Here is a 22,513-nt window from a genome sequence, read left to right as displayed (position 1 = left end):
TGGGGGAAACACGTACAGGAGTCATCTTGTTGGCAAAGGCTGAACTAGAGCATCAATCCCCTCAGACCTGACCTCCCCCTCCAGCGGTCATATAACCGCCTTGCCTTGGCATTCCCTCACAACATCAGATCTAAGTGGGGAAGGCCCCACTCAGTCCGAAAGAGCCAAAGCCTCTGTGGCCAACTCACACTCCCCCAGATCCAGCTGCTGCCGGCTGAGATAATCCACCTGCACCTCATCCACTCCAGCCACATGAGCCTCCACTAATCCCGCTAGATGTTTCTCAGGTCAGAGAAATTGCTCCTGGGCCTGAAAAAGCCACAAGTCATCTCCTTGTCCTGCCTTGACGACTGACATATGTCACTGTAGTCGCATTGTCCGAGAACACGCATACTGTCACCCTTTAATCCACGGCAGAAGAGGCCAGTAACTCCCTGCGAACCATCCTCATTTCCAAAAGGTTGATTGACAAGGACATCTCCCACAGATGACCACTGACCTTGACATAGCCCCCCAACCTTTGAGGCTGTCATCCGGAGTCACTACCACCCAAGTTCGGAATATCCAGATCCACTCCTCTCTCCAAAGTGGGTCACAACAGCCACCACGAGAGAGACTGGCCCTGGAACCCTCTTGAAGTGTTAACAGAAGCTGAAACTCCTCCAACGGAACAAAAGCGCCCTCTGAAGAGTCCACAAGTGAGAAAACGCCCATGGAACCTATTCCAGGATGAAGCCATAGAGCCCAGGACCTGCAAATCATCCCAGACTGAGCACCAACAGATGTAGTAGCCACAGCACCTGCCACTGCAACTTTGTAATCTTGTCCGCGGCAAGGAACACCTTGTCTGGACGTGCGCCCCCAGATACTCCAACAACTGAGACAGCTGCAGAAGAGTCTTTGCCAGGTTCACCACCCAGCCAAGAGACCGCAACTTCTCCGCGACTTACCACATCGAACGCTGGCTTTGCCCTGATGAGTTAGCTAAAATCGCGACGAGGTCTGCCCACGGGCAAGGCAGACTGCCGGCCGCAGCATGAGGGAAGCCGCTCTGAGGAGAAAAAAATCAAAAATAGAGATGATTGGCAGCCCCCGGCAGGAGTGAAGCAGGGGAGAAAACCTGCTGACTCCTGCCTGTCTGGCTGCCGGTTCAAGCCCCCTGAGAACCAAAAGAATAAAAATGTGAAAAATATTTTGTAAGTGCTGTAAAAAGTTAAAGAAATAACTTTTAAACCTTTAGACACTTTTTTTTTTTTTTTTTAACTGAGCACAGCACTGGGGCTCTAAGCCCCCTCGGCAGCCAGAAGAGGGGGAGACGAGAACTGGACCACCAGACTCTGTCCCCACACCTGGAAGCAACCACGGACTCAGGCTATGCTCCGCACAAGGGGCGAAGCCCCCCCGAGTCTGGCAAGAGCCAGGAGACGGTACCATCTCCTGCACAGAAAAAAAAATTTTTTTTTTTTTTTTTTTTTTTTTTTTAAAGAAAGAAAGAGCCAATCTAACTACTAAAAAGAATTACTTGCTTGATCCAAGGAAATAAAAAGGATAGCCGGCTAACTAGCCGAAATCAGTAGACCGAAGGGTGAGCTGATGCACCTGCCGGAGACAAATACTAAAGGGTTACAGGATAGGCTCTGTCCTCATGTAGGACAGCCTTTCAAGTTTTAGTCTGTCTCCACCTGCTGGAAAGGAGGCTCAACCCACGGTCTGGACTGATCCGGGTATGTACAGGGAATTAGTTTTTGAGTACTTGCCAGGTTCTTATGGCCTGGATTGGCCACTGTTGGAAACAGGATGCTGGGCTTGATGGACCCTTGGTCTGACCCATTATGGCATGTTCTTATGTTCCTTCCTTTCTGAGAGACGCCGCCACTACCACCCTCATTTTCATGAAGGTTCATGGTGCTGTTATCAACCAGAAGGGAAGAGCCCAAAATTGAACCACAGAAACCTCTGATGGTCCAATCATATGGGGAAATGCAGATAGGCCTCCATCCAAGTCAACTCCAGAAGCTTCCCTCTGCGTATCACTGCCAAAACCATCTACCATATCCAGCTTGCCAACTGTAGCCTCCGCAGAGGTTTCCTCCTGAGCTACGGCTGGAGAACAGTGAGGCTGCATTGAGGTGCGAATGCCTCACTCCATAGGCCCGGCACACTTTCCCACGCTGAGTGGCATCATTGAGCAATTGCCAGCACCACAGGTCACCCCAATGTCAGGAGCACAGCTAAAAGCAGCTCCCTGCTGGGGCGAAAACACTCTCTGGTCACAAAAGTGCCTGCTTCTCAACCCTGCAGCTCAGCACTCAGCGTCCGATCAGCCCTGCACTGCTCTGTTTTTTTTTATTATTAAAGGAACAGTTCAAGCAATAAACCAAGAACCCAGTAAAAATGAAGGGTATACTTTCCTACTTCGGCTGTAGGCTGGGGGACTGAAGACCTCAGAGGTAGGGAGGGAACCAGGACCTCTGGCTTTCACCTCTTCTGGAAGAGGAAGGCTGAAAACAGTCAGGGATCACCAACCCCCTGGCTCGCCCCTCTCTGCTCGAGGCCCATGAAGGAACCTAGCACCTCAGGGAGCACCACCTCTTAAAGGACAGAACTTAACTTCTCTCTTTTCCTTATTTTCTTCATTTTTTTTTTTTTTTTTTTAAATCTATAGACTGCAGGTTTGCACCTCTACCATCTGCTGGAGACAGAGAAATACTAAGGAACATAACATAAGAAATTGCCATGCTGGGTCAGACCAAGGGTCCATCAAGCCCAGCATCCTGTTCCCAACAGAGGCCAAACTAGGCCACAAGAACCTGGCAATTATACAAACACTAAGAAGATCCCATGCTACTGATGCAATTAATAGCAGTGGCTATTCCCTAAGTAAACTTGATTAATAGCCGTTAATGAACTTCTCCTCCAACAACCCATCCAAACCTTTTTTGAACCCAGCTAACTTAACTGCACTAACCACATCCTCTGGCAACAAATTCCAGAGCTTTATTGTACATTGAGTGAAAAAGAATTTTCTCCGATTAGTCTTAAATGTGCTACTTGCTAACTTCATGGAATGCCCCCTAGTCCCTTCTATTATTCAAAAGTGTAAATAACAGAGTCACATCTACTCATTCAAGACCTCTCATGATCTTAAACACCTCTATCATATCCCCCCCCTCAGCCGCCTCTTCTCCAAGCTGAACAGCCCTAACCTCTTCAGTCTTTCCACATAGGAGAGCTGTTCCATCCCCTTTATCATTTTGGTTGCCCTTCTCTGTACCTTCGCCATTGCAACTATATCTTTTTTGAGATGCGGCGACCAGAATTGTACACAGTATTCAAGGTGCGGTCTCACCATGGAGCGATAGAGGCATTATGACATTTTCCGTTTTATTAACCATTCCCTTCAAAATAATTCCTAACATTCTGTTTGCTTTTTTGAGTGCTGCAGCACACTGAGCTGATGATTTTAAAGTATTATCCACTATGATGCCTAGATCTTTTTCCTGGATGGTAGCTCCTAATATGGAACCTAACATCCTGTAACTACAGCAAGGGTTATTTTTCCCTATATGCAACACCTTGCACTTGTCCATATTAAATTTCATCTGCCATTTGAATGCCCAATCTTACAGTTTTGCAAGGTCCTCCTGTAATGTATCAATCCGCTTGTGATTTAACTACTCTGAATAATTTTCTATCATCCTCAAATTTGATAACTTCACTCATCTTATTCCTTTACAGCACCGGTCCAAGTACAGATCCCTGAGGCACTCCACTGTTTACCCTTTTCCACTGAGAAAATTGACCATTTAATCCTACTCTCTGTTTCCTGTCTTTTAACCAGTTTGTAATCCACGAAAGGACATCGCCTCCTATCCCATGACTTTTTAGTTTTGTTAGAAGCCTCTCATGAGGAACTTTGTCAAATGAATTCTGAAAATCCAAATATACTACATCTACCGGTTCACCTTTATCCACGTGTTTATTAACCCCTTCAAAAAAATGAAGATTTGTTAGGCAAGACTTCCCTTGGGTAAATCCATGTTGACTGTGTTCCATTAAACCACGTCTTTCTAAATGCTCTACGATTTTGATCTTGAGAATAGTTTCCACTATTTTTCCTGGCACTGAAGTCAGGCTCACTAGAGCCTTTTAATATTGGGTTTACATTGGCCACCCTCCAATCTTCAGGTACAATGGATGATTTTAATGATAAGTTACAAATTTTAACTAATAGATCAGAAATTTCATTTTTGAGTTCCTTCAGTACCCTAGGATGCATACCATCCGGTCCAGGTGATTTGCTACTCTTTAGTTTGTCAATTTGGCCTACTACATCTTCCAGGTTCACAGTGATTTCATTCAGTTCGTCTGACTCATCACCCCTGAAAACCATCTCTGGAACTGGTATCTCCCCAACATTCTCATTAGTAAACACGGAAGCAAAGAATTCATTTAGTCTTTCTGCAATGGCCTTATCTTCCCTAAGAGCCCCTTTAACCCCTCGGTCATCTAATGGTCCAACTGACACCCTCACAGGTTTCTTGCTTCGGATATATTTTAAAAAGTTTTTATTATGAGTTTTTGCCTCTATGGCCAACTTCATTTCAAATTCTCTCTTTGCCTATCTTATCAATGTTTTACACTTAACTTGACAATGCTTATGTTTTACCCTATTTTCTTCAGATGGATCCTTCTTCCAATTTTTGAAGGATTTTTTTTGGGTTAAAATAGCCTCTTTCACCTCACTTTTAACCATGACGGTAATCGTTTTGCCTTCCTTCCACCTTTCTTAATGTGTGGAATACATATGGACTGCGCCTCTAGGATTGTATTTTTAAACAATGTCCCTGCCTGTTGAACACTTAATCTTTACAGCTGCACCTTTCAGTTTTTTTCATTTTTCTCATTTTATCAAAGTTTCCCTTTTGAAAGTTTAGTGTTAAGTAAATCTGCAGCTCTATTGTCCTCCTTCCAGTTATTAGTTCAAATTTGATCATGTTATGATCAATATTGCTAAGTGGCCCCACCACCGTTATTTCTCTCACCAAATCTTGCGTTCCACTAAGAATTAAATCTAAAATAGCTCCCTCTCTTGATGGTTCCTGAACCAATTGCTCCATGAAGCTGTCATTTATTACATCAGGAACTTTATGTCTCTAGCAAGTCTTGCAGGTGGCACTGTTAAGTAGCAGTGCCTGAAAAGCTTTTATTCTGCCTCCTTCAGCTGGTAGGGATGCAAAATCCACTTGTCTGGACTGATCTGGGGTATGAACAGGAAGTTGTGATCGAGGAACTCTACAGCGAAAAGAAAAATGAACATGCAAGTGCAATTTGAAACATGATATTCCAGAGTCTAAAAAGAATCCAGTTATTACAGCTATAAAAATATTTCCAGGCACTCAGCTGTTATAATGAACCCCCAAATTTCTACTTACTGTTGTCATTAGCTGTTCAGTTATGACTGCTATCTCCTGCTGCTTCTGAAGCAGAAGTGGCATTCCCATCTCTAGTGCAGTGGCACCCTTTAACCGCACCTTATACGCGCCATGAACCACCAAAGGAATAATCAGCTTTGCCCACCTGACAGCCTCCACTTCCATCTGAGCAGGAGTTTGTTCTAGAAGTCTGAAATTACCCACAATAAAAGTGCAGGATCAGTAAAGTCAGGGAAATGGTAAAGGGTTGGTTATTTATGTAGCTATACCTATCCATCCATCTACCTAGATATTACTCCATCCATCTAGATATATACATGCAGTGCTCTAGGCTAGTGTTTCACAAATGTTTATATGAACTTCAGCTAGCTACCTTCTTTTAAATTATCTGAACCAGTTGCAGAGCTGATGACTAGGAGGGGAGGGTGGCCTCCACCCCCCAAAGAACCGAAGAGCAGAGGAGGTGGCTCATTCTCATGGATCAGTCATGCAGCTGGTCCACAATTTTAGGAAGGTAAATAGCAACTGCTCTGCTCTTAGTAAAATAACCTCTCCCTCCCAGTCAGCCATCAGTTAAAAAAAAAAAAAAAAAAAAAAGACCTTCCTCTTTCTCCCTCACAGTCAGCTAATCAGTTAAAGAAAATAAAAAGCCCCTTCCCCCCTCCATCTTAGCTAATCAGTTTAAAAACCCTCCCCCTTTTTCTCCTTAGAAGCTGCAGCATTTAATTGTTAAACTGCCCACTGGAGACGGAGCCAGAACCTGCTCTGCTCTCAGGCCCTGCCTCCTTCCTAGCTTCCATAAATGAGGCAGCGCCTGAGCGTGGAGTGCATGCTGTTTCTAGCCAGCTGCTTAATATTTAGATGCTGCTGCTACAACTACCATTCCAGTGATCATGTCATTGGGGCTAGCCATCTGAAAAAAATGGCCAGGAAGGATATTAGAGGGTATTGCTGTGGTGTACAGTGTGCAACAGGGGAGTGATGGCATTGGTCTCACTTCCTTGATCACCTCAGTGCTGCAGACCAGCAAAAATAATGCAATGGAACAGTGCCAGTCCATAGATCAGCGGTGGAGATATAATGCTCTAGGCCTGTATCTCAAAGCAGTCCTGTAGCGCTCAGTTCTCAGATAGCAATAAAAATCTCTACTTTGTTTTCCACATTTCTCACTTATCTTCTGAAATATTTGTTTGCTCATTCTCATTCTGTTTAGCACAACATTTTAAGAAGCATGCATACTAAATAATCTGGTGACTAAGACAAGGAAAAATGTAGTTCTTACCTGCTAGTTTGTATTTCCTCAAATCCTAACACACAAGTCCAGATGCATGGTTTTGCTCCCCTCCAGCAGATGGAGACAGAAAATTGTTTTGCTGAGATTACCCTATAGAGCAGGGGTACTCAAGCTATAGCCCTCAGATCACAACAGGCCCAAAACTACTTTTATAGCCCAAACATTCTGTCTGCAGCTCAAATGGCCTGCAAAGATTTACTTTTTTTTTTTTTTTTTGCACACACACATGGTGGCAGTAAGGGCTTCAGTGCTGGTGGGCTTCACAACCCCTGCCAGTATAAGTTGTCCCAGTGGACACAGCAAGAGCCACAATGCTGAAAAATTCATATGAAGCAGTGAAGGCTGCAATGGTGGCCAAGATCCCCAACCTCACCAGAAAAAGAGAAGGTCCAGCAGCACAGAAATCCTGCTGGGGTCCCCACCCTCTGTCAGCAAATGAAAGCCAAGTGGTGCAGAAAATGCTGCTGGAGACCTAAATCCCCACCAGCAAAAGAAGTGGTTCCAGTGCAGTGAGGGCCTCGATACTGGCAGGGATCCCAGCTTCTCTAACAGAAGAGGACAAGTGAACAGGAAGAGTGTGAAAGGAAGGGAATGGAGGGTGAGGGACATAAGCCTGAGAGGAAGGGAGGGAAGGGAATGTGTATGAGGAGAGGAAAGTGATGGGAAGAATGTGGGAGAATGACAGGAAGGAAGGGATTTGAGAGTAAGAAAAAGAGAGGGAGTTAAGTAAAGGGATGAGAAGGGAGTAGGCGAGAACAAGAGAGTGTATTGGATATGTGGGAATGGAAGAGAGTAATCCACACACTCCTGTACCAGTCACCTCCCCCAGCATCAATGGAGAGATGCTGAGGAAGGGGGAGGCAGGTGGTAGAGTTCTTGGGAAGGTAACAAGGTTGCCAAATTCCTAAGAATATTTTTACGGACACTTTATCTGAAATTTCTCTGTGGTAATCCTGTGCCCAAATCGCCCCACTTCTGCAGCATCTAAAATCCCTCAAAGGGCCAGACTCCAAGGGGGAAATCTTAGGTCTCCCCCACTCCAGCCCTCTCAGTGATTTGAAATATCACATGTGCACCTCTGCTATAGATTACTGTGCCAACTGCAGCACCTCAGTATTACTGTATCAAAGCAAATACTTTAAATTCTCCCCTTTCTGCTCCAATGAGCAGAGTGGTTTATGATGGGCCTCAACTGAGCCAAATGTAACATCCCCCCAAAATAGAGGAACTTGAACAGAGAACGTAAGACTTGCCATACTGGGTCAGACCAAAGGTCCATCAAGCCCAGCATCCTGTCTCCAACAGTGGCCAATCCATATCACCTGGCAGGATCCTAAGGGGCATAACAGATAGATGCCATGATGCTTATCACTGGGATAAGCAGTGGATTTCCCCAAGTACACCTTAATTGTTTATGGACTTTTCCTCCAGAAATTTGTCCAAATCTTTGTTTTAAAACGTAGCTACACTAATATTCTTTCACCACATCCTCTAGCATCAAATTCCAGAGCTTAATATGCATTGAGTAAAAAAGGGAATTTGGTTCTTACCTGCTAATTTTCATTCCTATAATACCACAGATCAGTCCAAAAACAAGTGGATTTTGCCTCCCTACCAGCAGATAGAGACAGAGAAACAAAACTTTCAGGCACTGCTACATAACAGAGAGTGCCACCTGCAGCCTCTTCAGTATTGACCTGTACCCAAGCCAAGATGTAACCCCAAAACCACTTTCTTGGGCTAACAGGGAAAACTATAAGGTTGGAAGCCCCCAAAACATGCCCAAAAACTAAATCAGAAAAATCCAAACCATGATCAACAATTGCCCAAATACCCTGAAATACAAACCAACCTGAACCACCATTTGGCAAAAAAACAGTCTTTCAGCAGTGACGGGATGGATCTCTGGACTGATCTGTGGTATTACAGGAATGAAATTTAGCAGGTAAGAACTAATTTTCCTTTCCTGGACAAACCCAGATCAGTCCAGACAAGTGGGATGTACCAAAGCACCCCTAGGCTGGGCGGGAACCCGAAAGACCCGCACACAGAACACTCACCAAAGAACACTTCGCCCTGCTCCCTCATATCCACGCAGTGATGTCGGGTGAAAGCATGCAATGAGGACCACACCACAGCCCTACAAATCTACTGAGTCGACAGCACCTGACTTTCTGCCCAGGAAGTGGCTAGTGATCTTGTGGACTGCGCCTTTAGCCCCGCTGGAACCTGACAGCCCTTACAGATATAGGCCGTACAAATAGACACTTTCAACCAATGGGAAATGATAGCCTTAGAGGCTCTCTCTCTCCCTTCATCCTGCCCCCATACAGGACAAAAAGGTGATCACAACACCGGAACTATTCAACAGCTCCAGATAACGCAACAGAGTTCTCCTCACATCCAAAAGATGTAGCTCTCTGCCCCTAGGGGAATCTTAGACCAATCCGGAAAATACGGAAGGTCTACCGATTAACATGAAAGGAGGTCACCCACCTTAGACCAAGAGGGGACCGTCCACAAGGAAATCCGCAGAAAGAGATTCTTGAAAGACAAAGCCTGTAACTCCAAAACCTGTCTGGCCGAAAAGAAAGCCACTAGGAACACTGCCTTCAGAGTCAAAGCCTTCCATGTCGCTCTTCTCAAAGGCTCAAACATAGCCCCACACAAAACTCAAGACCAAATTAAGGCTCCAAACTGGGTATAACTTCCAGACCATAAGTCACAAATGCTTGACCTCTTAAGAAACGCACCATATCCAGATGCGAGGCCAAGAACCTCCCTCACCATTTGCCCCAAGGACAGCCCAAAGCTGACACCTGAATGCGAATGGAACTATAGGTGAGACCCTTAGACAAGCCCTGCTGCACAAGTTCCAAAAAGAGAGGAACCTCCACTGACAGGAGATGCACCTGTCTCCGAAGTCACCAAGACTCAAACGCCCTCCAGACCTGAATATACGCCAAAGTGGCAGGTCAATGAGCCTGAAGAAACGTGGAAATAACCTGCTCCGAATAACCTTCCAGACACAGCTGCCACCTCTGAAAATCCAAGTAGTGAGACAAAAGGGATCCTCTCAATCCGAAAATATGGGTCCCTGATGCAGCAACTTTGGTAGATGAGCCAGCCAAAGGGCTCCGACCACCGCCAGATGCACCAGATCTGCAAACCACGGACACCACGACCACTCAGACGCTATCAACACCACGGAACCAGGATGTGCCTCTATATGCCTGAAAATTTGACCGACCAGAGGCCAAGGAAGAAACACAGAGCAGGATCCCCGATGATCTAGGGCACACTATTTATTTATTTGTTTTTATATACTGGTGTTCGATTTGCATATCACATCGGTTTACATATAAAACTTAAAAAGTGCAGGAAGTCAAACATTTCCTTTTGTTTGGTACAGAGAACACTAGAAGCAGTAAAGTGCGGAGTAACAGTAACATGATTAAAAACGATGGTGGTAATAGTAAATAGTTAAATAACATTTGTGATCGTAATAAACAATATGGTAGTGATAGTAATAAACAATAAATAGCATTTGTAATCGTAATAAGCAGTAACAGTTGATGTAGGGTGTATCTGTGGCAATGGCATGGGGAGCATGTTAAATATACACATATGGTGAAACTGAGACAGTGTTAGTATGTTACAATATTAGATGCTAGGGAGAAACATCATGGGTAATAACCTGATAGATATAGCATAAAGACTATAGAGTGGATAGACATTTAATTATGGTGTGTTGGGTGCGAGTGGTGTTTTCCTTGTCTGTGGGGGTTAGGGCTTGGTTTGGGGTTCATTCGTGTTTGTTGTTGGGAAGGCTAGAGCTTCCAGACCCACCGAAACGTCTGCAACTGAGAAAACTGTCTTTGCGTTGAAGCTTGTCGCCATGAGGCCCAGCTGGGGAACCCGCCACCAGGCACAAATGTGGTTCCAAGCCTTGTGGGACAACTCCCATTCTCCCAGGTCCAGATGCTGCCTGCTGAGGAAGTCTGCTTGTGTTTTCCACCCCTGCAACATGCGAAGATGCTATGCCCTCGAGATGGCACGCTGCCTACACAAACAAACATTGTGCCTCCAGAGCCACCACCACCTATTTGTCCCGCCTTGATGGTTGATGAACGCCACTGTTGTCATATTGTCCGAAAACACATAAACCTGCATCCGTGGGTTTCAGGGTCCATTCCCTTCATCAGAATGTGCTGAGACAGTCACTAATAGAGAGAAGGCCTGGATTCTCACAGCAGGGCAACGGCAGACAATACTGTCCCGACAATGGGTCCCACTTGAACAACAGAAAAAGCTGCAGAGGTCTCATGTGCGCAAACGCCCATGAACTCAAATCTAACGTGGATGCCATGGAACCAAGCACTTGAAAGTAATCCCAAGTTGTTGGCAACGTAAGACGAAACAGGCGTGTCGCTGTGCCTGCAACCTCCTCACTCAGTCTTCCGACAAGAGCACTCTGCCTTTCCTGGTATCAAACAGAGCCCCCAGGTACTTCAAGGACTGGGTTGGAACCAGATGGCTCTGACATATTTATGACCCAACCTAGTGATTGCAAAGTGTTCATCACCGCTGAAGCTACCTCTCATACTCCTCCTCTGACTTTGCTCGAATGAGCCAATCATCCAGGTATGGACAAACCAGAACTCCTTCCTTGCATAGGGCCGCAGCCACCACCACCATCATCATCATCATCTTGGTGAAGGCTCGTGGCACCATCGCCAGTCCAAAAGGAAGGGTCCGAAACTGAAAATGCTGACCCAGCACTATGAAATGAAGAAACTTCTGATGGTCCACCCAAATCGGAATATGAAGGTATGCCTCCGTCAAGTCCAGGGACGCCAGGAACTCTCCTTTGCAGACTGTCACTACAACCGTGCACAGTGTCTCCCAGTAGAGAAAACTGGCACCCAAAGGGCCCTGTTCACCTTCTGCAAGTCAAAAATGGGATGGAAGGTGCCCTCCCTTCTTGGGAACCACAAAGTAAATGGAGTACCTGCCCTACCCTTGTACCTCCCGCAGCACGGGCACTATGGCAAGCAGATCCAGTAATCTTTGCAGCATCCACCACCCTGCTGTGAGGCCTCGTGAGACTCGAGAAAGGCCTCCCTGAGCACAAAAATGTGACTGTAGTTGTCTCTTATGACCTCTAGCACCCAACAGTCCAAGGTAATCTTGGTCCACGCCACGTAAAAGCTGGACAAGCTGCCCCCTATGGGTTCTATGCAGGAGGACACCCTGGCTTCCTTGTGTTGACCTTCCACCACCAGCCCCTTGACCGGCCACATCCCTGGAGCTTCTACGGCCTCCATGAAAGGACTGCTGGCGGTTGCCCATCGGCTCCGCAGACACATTGGAGGTGGTCCTACCAGACCAAAATCTCCTCAAATCCCTGAACCAGGTTTGAGGCGGGAACACCTTCCTACTAGCGTGCTTATCCTCAGGCAGCCTGTTTCCCCAATGTCTGCATCAGCTGATCCAAATCCTCCCTGGAGAGAAACTTCCCTTTGAAAGATTTCACAGCTGAGCCTTCTACCACATATTTATTTATTTATTTATTTAGATTTTCTTCTATACCGATAGCTATTTGCACATCGTATCGGTTTACATACAACTAATAACTTTTGGGCATGGCCCTTACAAAGAACAATCAAAAGAAAAGTAACAAAATATATATAAGAGATATAAATGTGTTAAGATATATATGTATTAAGAACCAGGACTATATACAGGGGTATTTTAGGCAGCTACAGTATCAAGAACTTTATATATAACGTTCAAACAAAACCTCAAAACTTGGTTGTTTGAACAAGCATACCATAGATGATCAATGTCTAATTTAAAAAATTAATTTTCTGTATAAAGTTGTCAACTACTGTTGAAGTTAATTGTTCACATTCCTATTTACTGTTATATGCAAAACCTGTTGCTATTTATTGTTTTCTTTACTGTATAACTTGTTACTTGTAAAGCATTGTGCTATGTTATTGTTTTCTGTAAACCGAAGTGATGTAGACCTTTACGTACCGCGGTATATAAAAAATCTCCAATAAATAAATTAAATAAATAAATATAATGCTGAGGAGCATAACAATGTATACGACAACTATAATACAAGGTACCAAGAGATATGGATTAATCAAAGACAGCGTTCTTAATCAGTTGCCATGGGTGGGGTAGAAAGCCAGGAGGAGCAAACTTCATAGATATCCGCTGACCAATTGCACAGCCACAAAAACCTGCGGGCTGCCACCACCGAGACGATACTCCTGGCTGTCATGCGACCAAATCATAGAACGCATCAGCTATATAAGGCACCCCAGCCTCTAAACAAGCTGACTGCGGGGCACCATCTCCTGACGAAGCCAGATCCTGTGCTTTCTGCACCCCCACACCCCTCTGCATCAAGCTGGCCCAAATAGTAGCCCAAAGACTGCGTAGGGACCTCAAACATCCACTTTAGGTGAATCTTCAACTTGCGGTCCTGCACATCCTTCAAAATGGCAGCCCCCGCCATGGGGATGGTCGTCTTTTACGTGACTGCTGACACTATCTCCAAAGTCTCCTCCATCAGGAAATATAGCTTCCCAACTTCCTGATCTTCTTAGGTAAGGGAAAGTCACTCGGGGGGGGGGGGTCTCAGCCCATCCTGGAACGGACTCAATCCCCAAACCCCAGTTTCTCCAAGACCAATATTTCATCCAGATCCGGGTCATCCTTAGTCACATCCGGGTCCACATCCGGTGCCCAGACACGTCACCGTCTGGAACCAAACCCTGGTTATCCAAAGGGGCATCCTGCAGATCATCCATGCATTCCCCCCCTCCCCCCCCATCAGGGGTCCACATCTGACTCCGCCTAATGCAATCCCAGATGAAGCAGGTGGTCCCCAAACCCACCTGCAGCCCTCTGGGTTCTTTGGTGTGGACTGGGGAGGCCTGACTCTCGCCCACTTCCCCTTTGCCCCCCCTTTCCTTGCCAGGAAGGCTTTATGCATCAAGAGGTTAAATGTCGGCAAAAATCCCTCAGGGTCATCCATCCCCTGCTCCAGGCTGTCGTCAGTCTCCCCCTCAGAGTCCCCCTGAACCACAGGAGAAAACTGAAGAGGGGAATCTCTGGGTTCCCTACTTAAAAAAGGACTCCTGCCCACAGCCCTCTGTGGATCCAGCTGCCTCGCGGAGCCCCCCGGACCCACAGCAGCCAACACCGAAGCCCCCCCCCCCCGAATGGCAGGAAATCCGCTATCCCCAGTGCGCCCCCGATGAGGAACTCTCCTCTCCCGATGCGCAACCAGGATAGAGGGAGTGAGAATTCAAGCGTGTAGACTCCAGCCACACGTGTAGCACACTTCTCTGCGTGGTTCGGTCGCCATCGGCCTGCAATCACCACCAGCCTCAATCACTGCTCTGGCACGTGCCTTTTTTTTCCCCTTAACCATGCTGAGCCATTTCCCGCGGCGCGGAAAAATCAGCCAGGCACCGCCATTGAAAAGACCGCTGCTCTCTGGCCTCAGCACAGCCCCCAGAGACGCGCAGGAAAACAAACGCGGATGCACCAACTGCTGCTGCGCCTTCTCCGCTACAGGCCTGGTCGCTAATGCTGCTCCCCCTGGGATCCCCAGGAAACACGCAGACTGGGGCAGCAGTTACCTTCTGGTCTGCCGAGACCTGAGGCCCTCGCTGCCTCATGGCCGTACCTTCTGCCCCCCAGCAACCAGCTGTTTTGCCTTTCTACTCCTTTCTTTCTTCTTTTTTTAAACTTTAACATCACAGATAAAAAAGGCAAAAAATATACACAGGGGTATTTCCCTGATTCTGGGTCCTTGTAGACAGAGGCCTCGGAGGCCCTGAGGGAACCAGCCCCTGGCTTTCAGGGCCCCTGGTGCGGACAAGCACAAGGCAGGGGTTCCCAACCCCCCGACACCTGGTTCAACCTGAGGGATGGTCCAAAGAGCCTAACATCTCAGGGAGCTTCCTCCGAAATTCTCCTACTTCAATTTCTCTTTTCTTAATCTCAGACTACAGGGTTGCACCTCTACCATCTGCTGGAGTCAGAGAAATACTGAACAGGTTGCAGGTGGCACTCTCTTATGTAGCAGTGCCTTAAAGTTTTGTTTCTCTGACTTCATCTGCTGGTAGGGAGACAAAACCCACTTGTCTGGACTGATCTGAGTATGTTCAGGAAAATAATGTTCTCTTATTAATTTGCACTCTTTTGAAAAAGTAAAGAACCAATTAACGTTTACTCATTTTACTACACATCTTTTCATAGGCCTCTATCGTATCTACCCCTCAGCAGTCTCTTCTCCAAGCTGAAGAATCCCAACCTCTTTAGCTTTTCATTAGGGAATTGTTCCATCTCCTTTATCATTTTGGTTGACCTCCGTACCTTTTCTAATTCTGCTATATCTTTTTTGAGATGTGGTGACCAGAACTGTACAAAGTTCTCAAGATGAAGTTGCACTATGGAGCGATAGAGGCATTATGATATTCTCCATGCCTTTCCCAATAATCTCTAGCATTCTATGTGCTTTCTAGGCTACTGCTGCACACTGAACAGAAGATTTCAACATATCAATTATGATGCCTAGATCCTTTTCATGAATGGTGACTCCTAATGTGGAGTCTTGCATTGGGCAGCTATAATTTGGGTTACTCTTCTCTAAGTGCATCACTTTGCACTTGTCCACTTTAAATTTCATTTGTATGCCCAGTTTCCCAATTTTGCAAGGTTCTCTCAATTTCTCACAATCGCTTGTGATTTAATAACCGAATAATTTGGTGTCATCGGCAAATTTGATCATCTCACTTGCTGTCCCCATTTCCATGATGTTTATAAGTATAGTAAAAAGCAGTGGACCCAGAATAGATCCCTGGGACACTCCACTATTCACTTTTCTCCATTGGAAATATTAGAATTTTGAATTTTCCCAAGATAATGGGAGAATTACCGCTGTTTACATTGAGAAGATATTTAAAAAGATGTTTTAAAGATCCAAGAAGAAAAAATACCTGCCTTTAAAAAAGATAAATTTCCTGGTTCAGAGAGTGGTTTCAACTCAACAAAGAGGAGAGACGAATTCAGAATTTCTTAATTTGACTCATTATTTGGAGAACTCTGATTTAGAGGTGGTGGATAGAGCTGTATTGTTTATTTCCTGCTATTCTGAGCAGGATTTTGCCTTTATTATGAAAGCTTACTTTAAAAATTTGAATGCTCTATTTCATGGTCAAAAAGTACATCTGTTTCCAGATCTAGCCAGACCAACTCAAAATAGGCGTAAAGAGTTTTTGTTACTAAAACCTGATGTAATAGCGATAGGGGCGAAATTTTTACTTCGTCACCCATGTCGCTGTATTATAAGGATGTCTAACAATACCTTTGTTTTTTTCATCCCAGATCACTTAAAACAACTCCTAGACAGTAGAAGACACAACAGTGCCATAGATAGTACTGGGGCATAAAGTTAATAAATGTATTCGGTCGCCTCTAATATTCTTTTTATGAGATTGTGTTTAATTCCTCAAATATAGAAATTACTCCCCCTTAATTTCTTTATTAAGGTTCGATTGTAAAGTAAAACAGGATTATACGATTGTATCTCCTGAAGTTTGTTTTTGTGACTTAAAAATATTTACTATTGTAACCGTATATCAAAGTTTGTTCTTTGCTCATTATTGTCAAATATTCAGAAATTTAAAAAAAAAAAAAAAGAAATAGAAACTGGAAGGGGAGCAAAACGCATGCATCTGGTCAGGTCAAATAAAACAAAGGTTTATTGCAGAGGAGAAAAAGTCCATTTACAAGACAAATCATATCCTGATCATGCTTTTAAAAAACAAATGCAGCATTGTTGGGAAACCCTACTTTTCCATGTTTGTCTGTCCTATAAGGAATAATACACCAAATAGGAAATATAACAAGAGAAAAAAATGCAGTGTGAAATTACATACCTTATAACAACATTCAGTGCTTCATGTTCAACTACCATAGACTGAACATCATCTTTATTAAGTACGGTTTCTAATGTAGAAAGTATACATGGTACCTGATTAAAAAAAAAAAAAAAGCAGCAAATACTTAAAGTCTCTAAAGGTTATGTAAATGTTTTAAAAAGCTTTAAAACAAAAATGCAATCCACATACCGCCTTTCCAACTTCTTCAGGAGGGAAGCTCTGTTTAGAGATCACCCAAAGTGCTCGAGTGCAAGTGTTTTTGTCTGATGTTTCTATGGCTATGCTGTTGAGACTTGAAAGCAATTCTTGTATTTCTGTCGCTGAAAATATATAATACACACACTGATCATCAAAAGCTAGCTACATATAGTGCCAACAGTAATTTTTGGAAAAGAGTTTAGGCCACTTCCTATATGGTATGTAAGAACAATACAAATGTGGTATTCTCGAAATGCAATGGCTAATCACGTTTTTCTATCTACCAACTTAATTACAACACTAAATCTGAAATAGAAAATTGAGTATTTTTACCTGACAATTCTGATGCAATCTGTGCATTAAAAACACAAAATCCTAATGCCTGTAGTGCAGCATTGTTGAGTTCTGAATCCTGTATAGATATATGTACCTGTTAAAAAAAAAATGTATTAGTAATATAACAGGATTTCTGCCTATAAGAAGAAAGTCTGTTTTGCCCAGACTCGATATTGCACACTAATGCCATTATAACAAAACTTCTTGTATATTTATGCTTTTGAATGCCAAAAGGAAAAATTGGTTCTTACCTGCTAATATTCGTTCCTGTAGGATCAGTCCAGAATGCTGGGTTTTGCCTCCCTGCCAGCAGATGGAGACAGAGAAAGTTTCACTGACACTGTACGTAACCCAGTGTGCCACCTGTAGTCCCCTCAGCACTGACCTGTACCCAAGCCAACATGACAAGTAATAATCATAAGCTTCTAAACAAACTTCCACCCCCCAACAAGCTGGAGGAAGGTGAAGGTGCCCAAAAAGACAATGGAAAACTTATTTCCAAATTTAACATAAGTGATCAGTATTGAAAACCTCCAATAAATCCACACTATATACACAGGTCTCTGGATTGATCTGTGGTACTACAGGAATGAAATACTGTGTACAATTCTGGTCGCCGCATCTCAAAAAAGATAAAATTGAGATGGAGAAGGTACAGAGAAGGGCTACCAAAATGATAAGGGGAATGGAACAACTCCCCTATGAGGAAAGACTAAAGAGGTTAGGACTTTTCAGCTTGGAGAAGAGACGACTGAGGGGGGATATGATAGAGGTGTTTAAAATCATGAGAGGTCTAGAACGGGTAGATGTGAATCGGTTATTTACTCTTTCGGATAGTAGAAAGACTAGGGGGCACTCCATGAAGTTAGCATGGGGCACATTTAAAACTAATCTGAGAAAGTTCTTTTTCACTCAACGCACAATTAAACTCTGGAATTTGTTGCCAGAGAATGTGGTTCGTGCAGTTAGTATAGCTGTGTTTAAAAAAGGATTGGATAAGTTCTTGGAGGAGAAGTCCATTACCTGCTATTAAGTTCACTTAGAGAATAGCCACTGCCATTAGCAATGGTTACATGGAATAGACTTAGTTTTTGGGTACTTGCCAGGTTCTTATGGCCTGGATTGGCCACTGTTGGAAACAGGATGCTGGGCTTGATGGACCCTTGGTCTGACCCAGTATGGCATTTTCTTATGTTCTTATCCACCAGGCCAGACTGGCCCTGGCTGACTCCATCAGAGCCAGGGGCAGAAAATATTGTTGCAACAGAGGATTCCAATGGAACAACAAGGCTCTCTGCAGACGCCTCAAATGAGCAAACGCCCAGGGCATCAGTTCCAATGTGGACGCCATCAAGCCCAGGACCTGTAAGTAATCCCAGACCTTCGGCACCTGTAGACAAAGCAGACGTGCTATTTGCCCCTGAATTTTGTTCACCCTGTCTGTAAGAAACACTCTGCCCTGCTGGGTGTCGAAACGGACTCCCAAGTATTCGAGGGAACGGGAGGGGACCAGATGGCTCTTCTGCACATTGATAACTCAACCTAGAGATTCCAGGTGTTACCCAACTCAGTCCACGGACTGCACACATTCCTCTAGTGACTTCGCCTGTATCAGCCAATCGTCCATGTATGGGTACACCAGTAATCCATTCTGTCGCAGCGCTGCCACCACTACCATCATCACCTTTGTAAAAGGTCCACGAGGCTGTGACCAGCCGGCAGCGCTTGAAACTGATAGTGCTGTCCCAGAACCATGAATCTAAGAAACTTCTGGTGCTCCTGACAGATGGGGATATGCAGATAAGCCTCGGCGAGATCCAGAGATGCCAAAAACTCTCCTCCCCGTACCGCCGCAATTACAGTGCGCAACGTCTCCATCCGAAAGCGTGGTACCTTCAAACTCTGGTTGATTTTCTTCAGGTCTAGGATAGGTCGGGAAAGAGTCCCAGAGGCCGACTGGTCCTGTGGCTTCTGGATCCAATACAAACAGGCCCGCTGCATCAGACTTGCACATACCACTGCCTGCCCCAGGCCCTCAAAAGCTCGCTTGAGATGCACTTCCAACTTCCGAGCCTGAACATCTTTCAGAGCAGAAGCTCCAGCCACCGGAAGAGTGGTCTTCTTAGTGACTGCCGAAACTGCCGCATCCACCTTCGGGACCTTGAGAACGTCCAGATGGTGCTGCAGAAGCGGATAAAGCTTGGACATCGCTCTGCCAACTCGCAGACCCGAGTCGGGGGAATCCCACTCTTGGTTGATCAATTTCTGGATCTTCTTCGGAATTGGGAAAGCGCTGGGGGGGTCTCTATAGGCCATCCAGAACCAGTTTAACCCCTTCAGCATCTGAATCCTCCAGGGTGAGCTTAATCCCCAGCTCCTCCAACACCTGAGGTATAAGCAGGCGAAGCTCCTCTCTCTCTTGAAAAGCTGGATCACCCGTGGATCATCGCCTTCAGCCTCCAGACCCTCCAAGGTCCCCTGTTCAGTTTTAGAGTCCCCTGGGTCCAGAGGGGTACCCCCAATCGGGTCCCCATCCTGATAGGCCTCCGAGGAGACCTCATCCTGCTGCTTAGACTCATCTGAATCTTCTGAGTCCGATTCCAATCACGCTAGCCGTCCCTCGGGAGGCAGAGTTTGCGGGCCCACAGAACCTTCCCCTGCTTTGCTGAACCTGTTGGGCCTTCTGTGACACCGCAATTACCTGCCTGCCTAGCCAGGAAGGCTCGTGCAGTAAAAGAACAAATTTGGGCAAAAATCCCCAGGGGCTCCAGAAGGGCTCTTGGGGCTGCTAGGGCCCGAGACATCCAGACCGTTTTCCCCAGGTCGAACCATGGGAGACAGGAGCAGCGGGGTAGAAGCCCCCCTATCCAGCTCCGTCTCTGCAGCCATAGCCACTCCCTCCTGTGATCCCAGCGCCACCGCTGCGGTCCACGAATGCCTCTGCGGCTTTGCTTGCCTTTCAGACCCCCCCCCCCCCCTCCAGCACACGCCGTGCAAAGGAAGTCATTCAGGCTGACCAACAGGCTACCACAGGCCCTGCAGGTCTCTCTGAGCTGCTTGTCTGTCAAAACAAGCACCAAGAAATAAAGCAAGGCAAAATAAAATTCCAAACAGGCAATCCTATGCTTGCTGCGCTTCCACGCGGCCCGGATCGCGAGGGGGAGAGGCGCAGCACGTGGCAGCTGTCAAACCCTGAAGAGGGCGCACTGCCCCAAGAATTTCCCATCAGCGCAGTGAACAGGCCGCTGCTGCGACTGAAAACTGCGCAGCTCGTTCAGGAGTACAGCCAGCCCCCACTGGAGTGAATCTGCCCAGACCGGGACAACCCTCCTCCGAATGATCCCCCAATCCGCCCACTTATTGCCCAGCCTGCACCCGATCTCGCCGAGGATTTCAGCCTGCTAGGCTACACGCTTCTGCTGTTGCATTCAGCCTGCTCACATGCGGCTGCTGTTGCAAAAGCAGACAGCTGCCGGTGACTTTTTTTTTTTTTTTTTACAACAAAGATTTAATGGCCCAGACACACAGGAAAGCACAAAAATAAAAGTAAGGGTGCTTCCCTTTCCTGGGCAGGTGGAGGGGCTTCGGGCCCACCAAGGGAACAAGATCACTGGCTGTCAGTGGTCCCGGGCTGAAGCTGGCCAGGGGTATCAACTCCCCGTTCGCCCGGCTCAACCCAAGGGACGACCCTTCTGCAGGAGCCTGTCATCTCGGGGAGCAAATTTCCTTAAAATATCCAGTCAGTCAGTACTGCAGGGTTAGCACCTCTACCATCTCCTGGAGGTAGAAAAATACTGAGGGACTGCAGGTAGCATTCTCGTATATGTGGCAGTGCCCAAAGTTTTGTTCTCTACCTCCATCTGCTGGTAGGAATGAATAAAACCCACTTGTCTGGACTGATCTGGGTATGTTCAGGAACAGGTCTTTTTGCTTCAATGTCCTCCTTTGGCACAAAGAAAAATTTGATACCACAAAGCACACAATGGTTCACAGGCCAGGGCATGCTCCCAAAATCTCTGCCATAACACACTGCTAACATGACATTACCATAGTTCCTTGTGAAGGTGATACTTTTGCATGGTCAGGCTTGCATGCAGAAAATAGCACAATAAAGTGTCCATTTTGAGGGGTCAATGATAAAAGTATGTCAAAACAAGATATGTCAAGCTACAAGCATGGTAAGCACAAGCTTTGCCGCACTGTAAAATTTCATCTCTCTAGCTCATTTGCATGTTACACAGTAGGGCGCCAAAGATGCCTTTTATTTTATTTATTTTATTTTTATTTATTTTTTTTACATAGGGCACCCACACATGCAAATGCATATCATTGAGGGCCTTAGTTCTGACAAAAGCAAGATCGGGTTCAAAATGAAACTGACTTTTGTAGAAAAAAAAAAATAGATGCTCTTTCAACTGACAAAAAAGAAAAGATTTAAAAACTACATAGTAGAGATTTGCACCTCAAAATTGGCAAAAATTTCATAAAAGTGATATTGTGTCTTTATGTAATTATACCTTTGCTTCCAGTTGCCTGTAAAGCCTTAGTGCAAATCTTAAACATATGGGCCATGGCTACTGGACCAGTTAGGGCCTGAATCAAAGCATAGGTCAGAAGCAATGAGGAGTCAAATTAGGCCTTATATTTCTTTTGTAAAATTTTTCATATACTTTGATGGCCCATAATAAGGGAGGAAGCTCACGTTATGTTCCAAACTTTGACTGGGACTTACCACCAGAGGTTGTACACTATCCACAAAATTTCAGGCCTGAGAGGTGTTGTCTGTTTATAGTACCTGGACAAAATGGCCATTTTAGGTTGCACAGAGCATGGTACTCAGTGGTGACCTCTATTCAACTGCTTCTAGCTCTCTAACCAATGGAGATCCAGGTAAAAAACGTAGTACAGATTTGTTTGAGATGCTAGAGAACATCGTGTAAAATGTTGTTCAAGTTGGAGGAGGTTGAGCGCAGGCCCCTGGTCCACTTGATCTGGAACAACCCAGGTGTAATGAGTGAGAGAACAGATGTCTGTAGGAACCGGGTGCGTGGTCAATTCTTTCTCCTCACCCGCCCCATTCTCCTCCCCCTCCCTTACATCTCCTCTCATTCCCTTTCCCTTAGTGTCTCTATCCTCCTTTCTCCCCTATCATTGTAACCCTCCTGCCAGAGATCCCTTCATTTCTCTTTGGAGGTTCCTCCTCTACCCATTTCCAAATCAATTCTCTGTCTCCTCCAGTACCAATAACTACAAAATACCTTTAACCTGTAATAAAATTT

The 22,513-nt window shown here is 45.5% G+C and overlaps 1 protein-coding gene across 3 annotated transcripts in view; it reads right to left on the bottom strand.

Moving 5' to 3' along the window:
• RIF1 (replication timing regulatory factor 1) overlaps positions 1–22,513 on the bottom strand; it is a 438,203-nt gene that overhangs the window by 392,976 nt on the left and 22,714 nt on the right. For all 3 annotated transcript variants that reach the window (XM_029605462.1, XM_029605460.1, XM_029605461.1), the window contains exons 4-7: positions 17,232–17,328; positions 16,890–17,020; positions 16,698–16,792; positions 5,436–5,625 (exon numbers count right to left, since the gene is read on the bottom strand). In XM_029605462.1, coding sequence (XP_029461322.1) covers positions 5,436–5,625; positions 16,698–16,792; positions 16,890–17,020; positions 17,232–17,328 — 513 coding nt within the window. The remainder of the gene's footprint in view (positions 1–5,435; positions 5,626–16,697; positions 16,793–16,889; positions 17,021–17,231; positions 17,329–22,513) is intronic.

The sequence above is a fragment of the Rhinatrema bivittatum genome, chromosome 6, assembly GCF_901001135.1.
Source record: "Rhinatrema bivittatum chromosome 6, aRhiBiv1.1, whole genome shotgun sequence".
NCBI classification, from domain to species: Eukaryota; Metazoa; Chordata; class Amphibia; order Gymnophiona; family Rhinatrematidae; genus Rhinatrema; species Rhinatrema bivittatum.
This window is presented reverse-complemented; position numbering and strand designations above follow the sequence as displayed.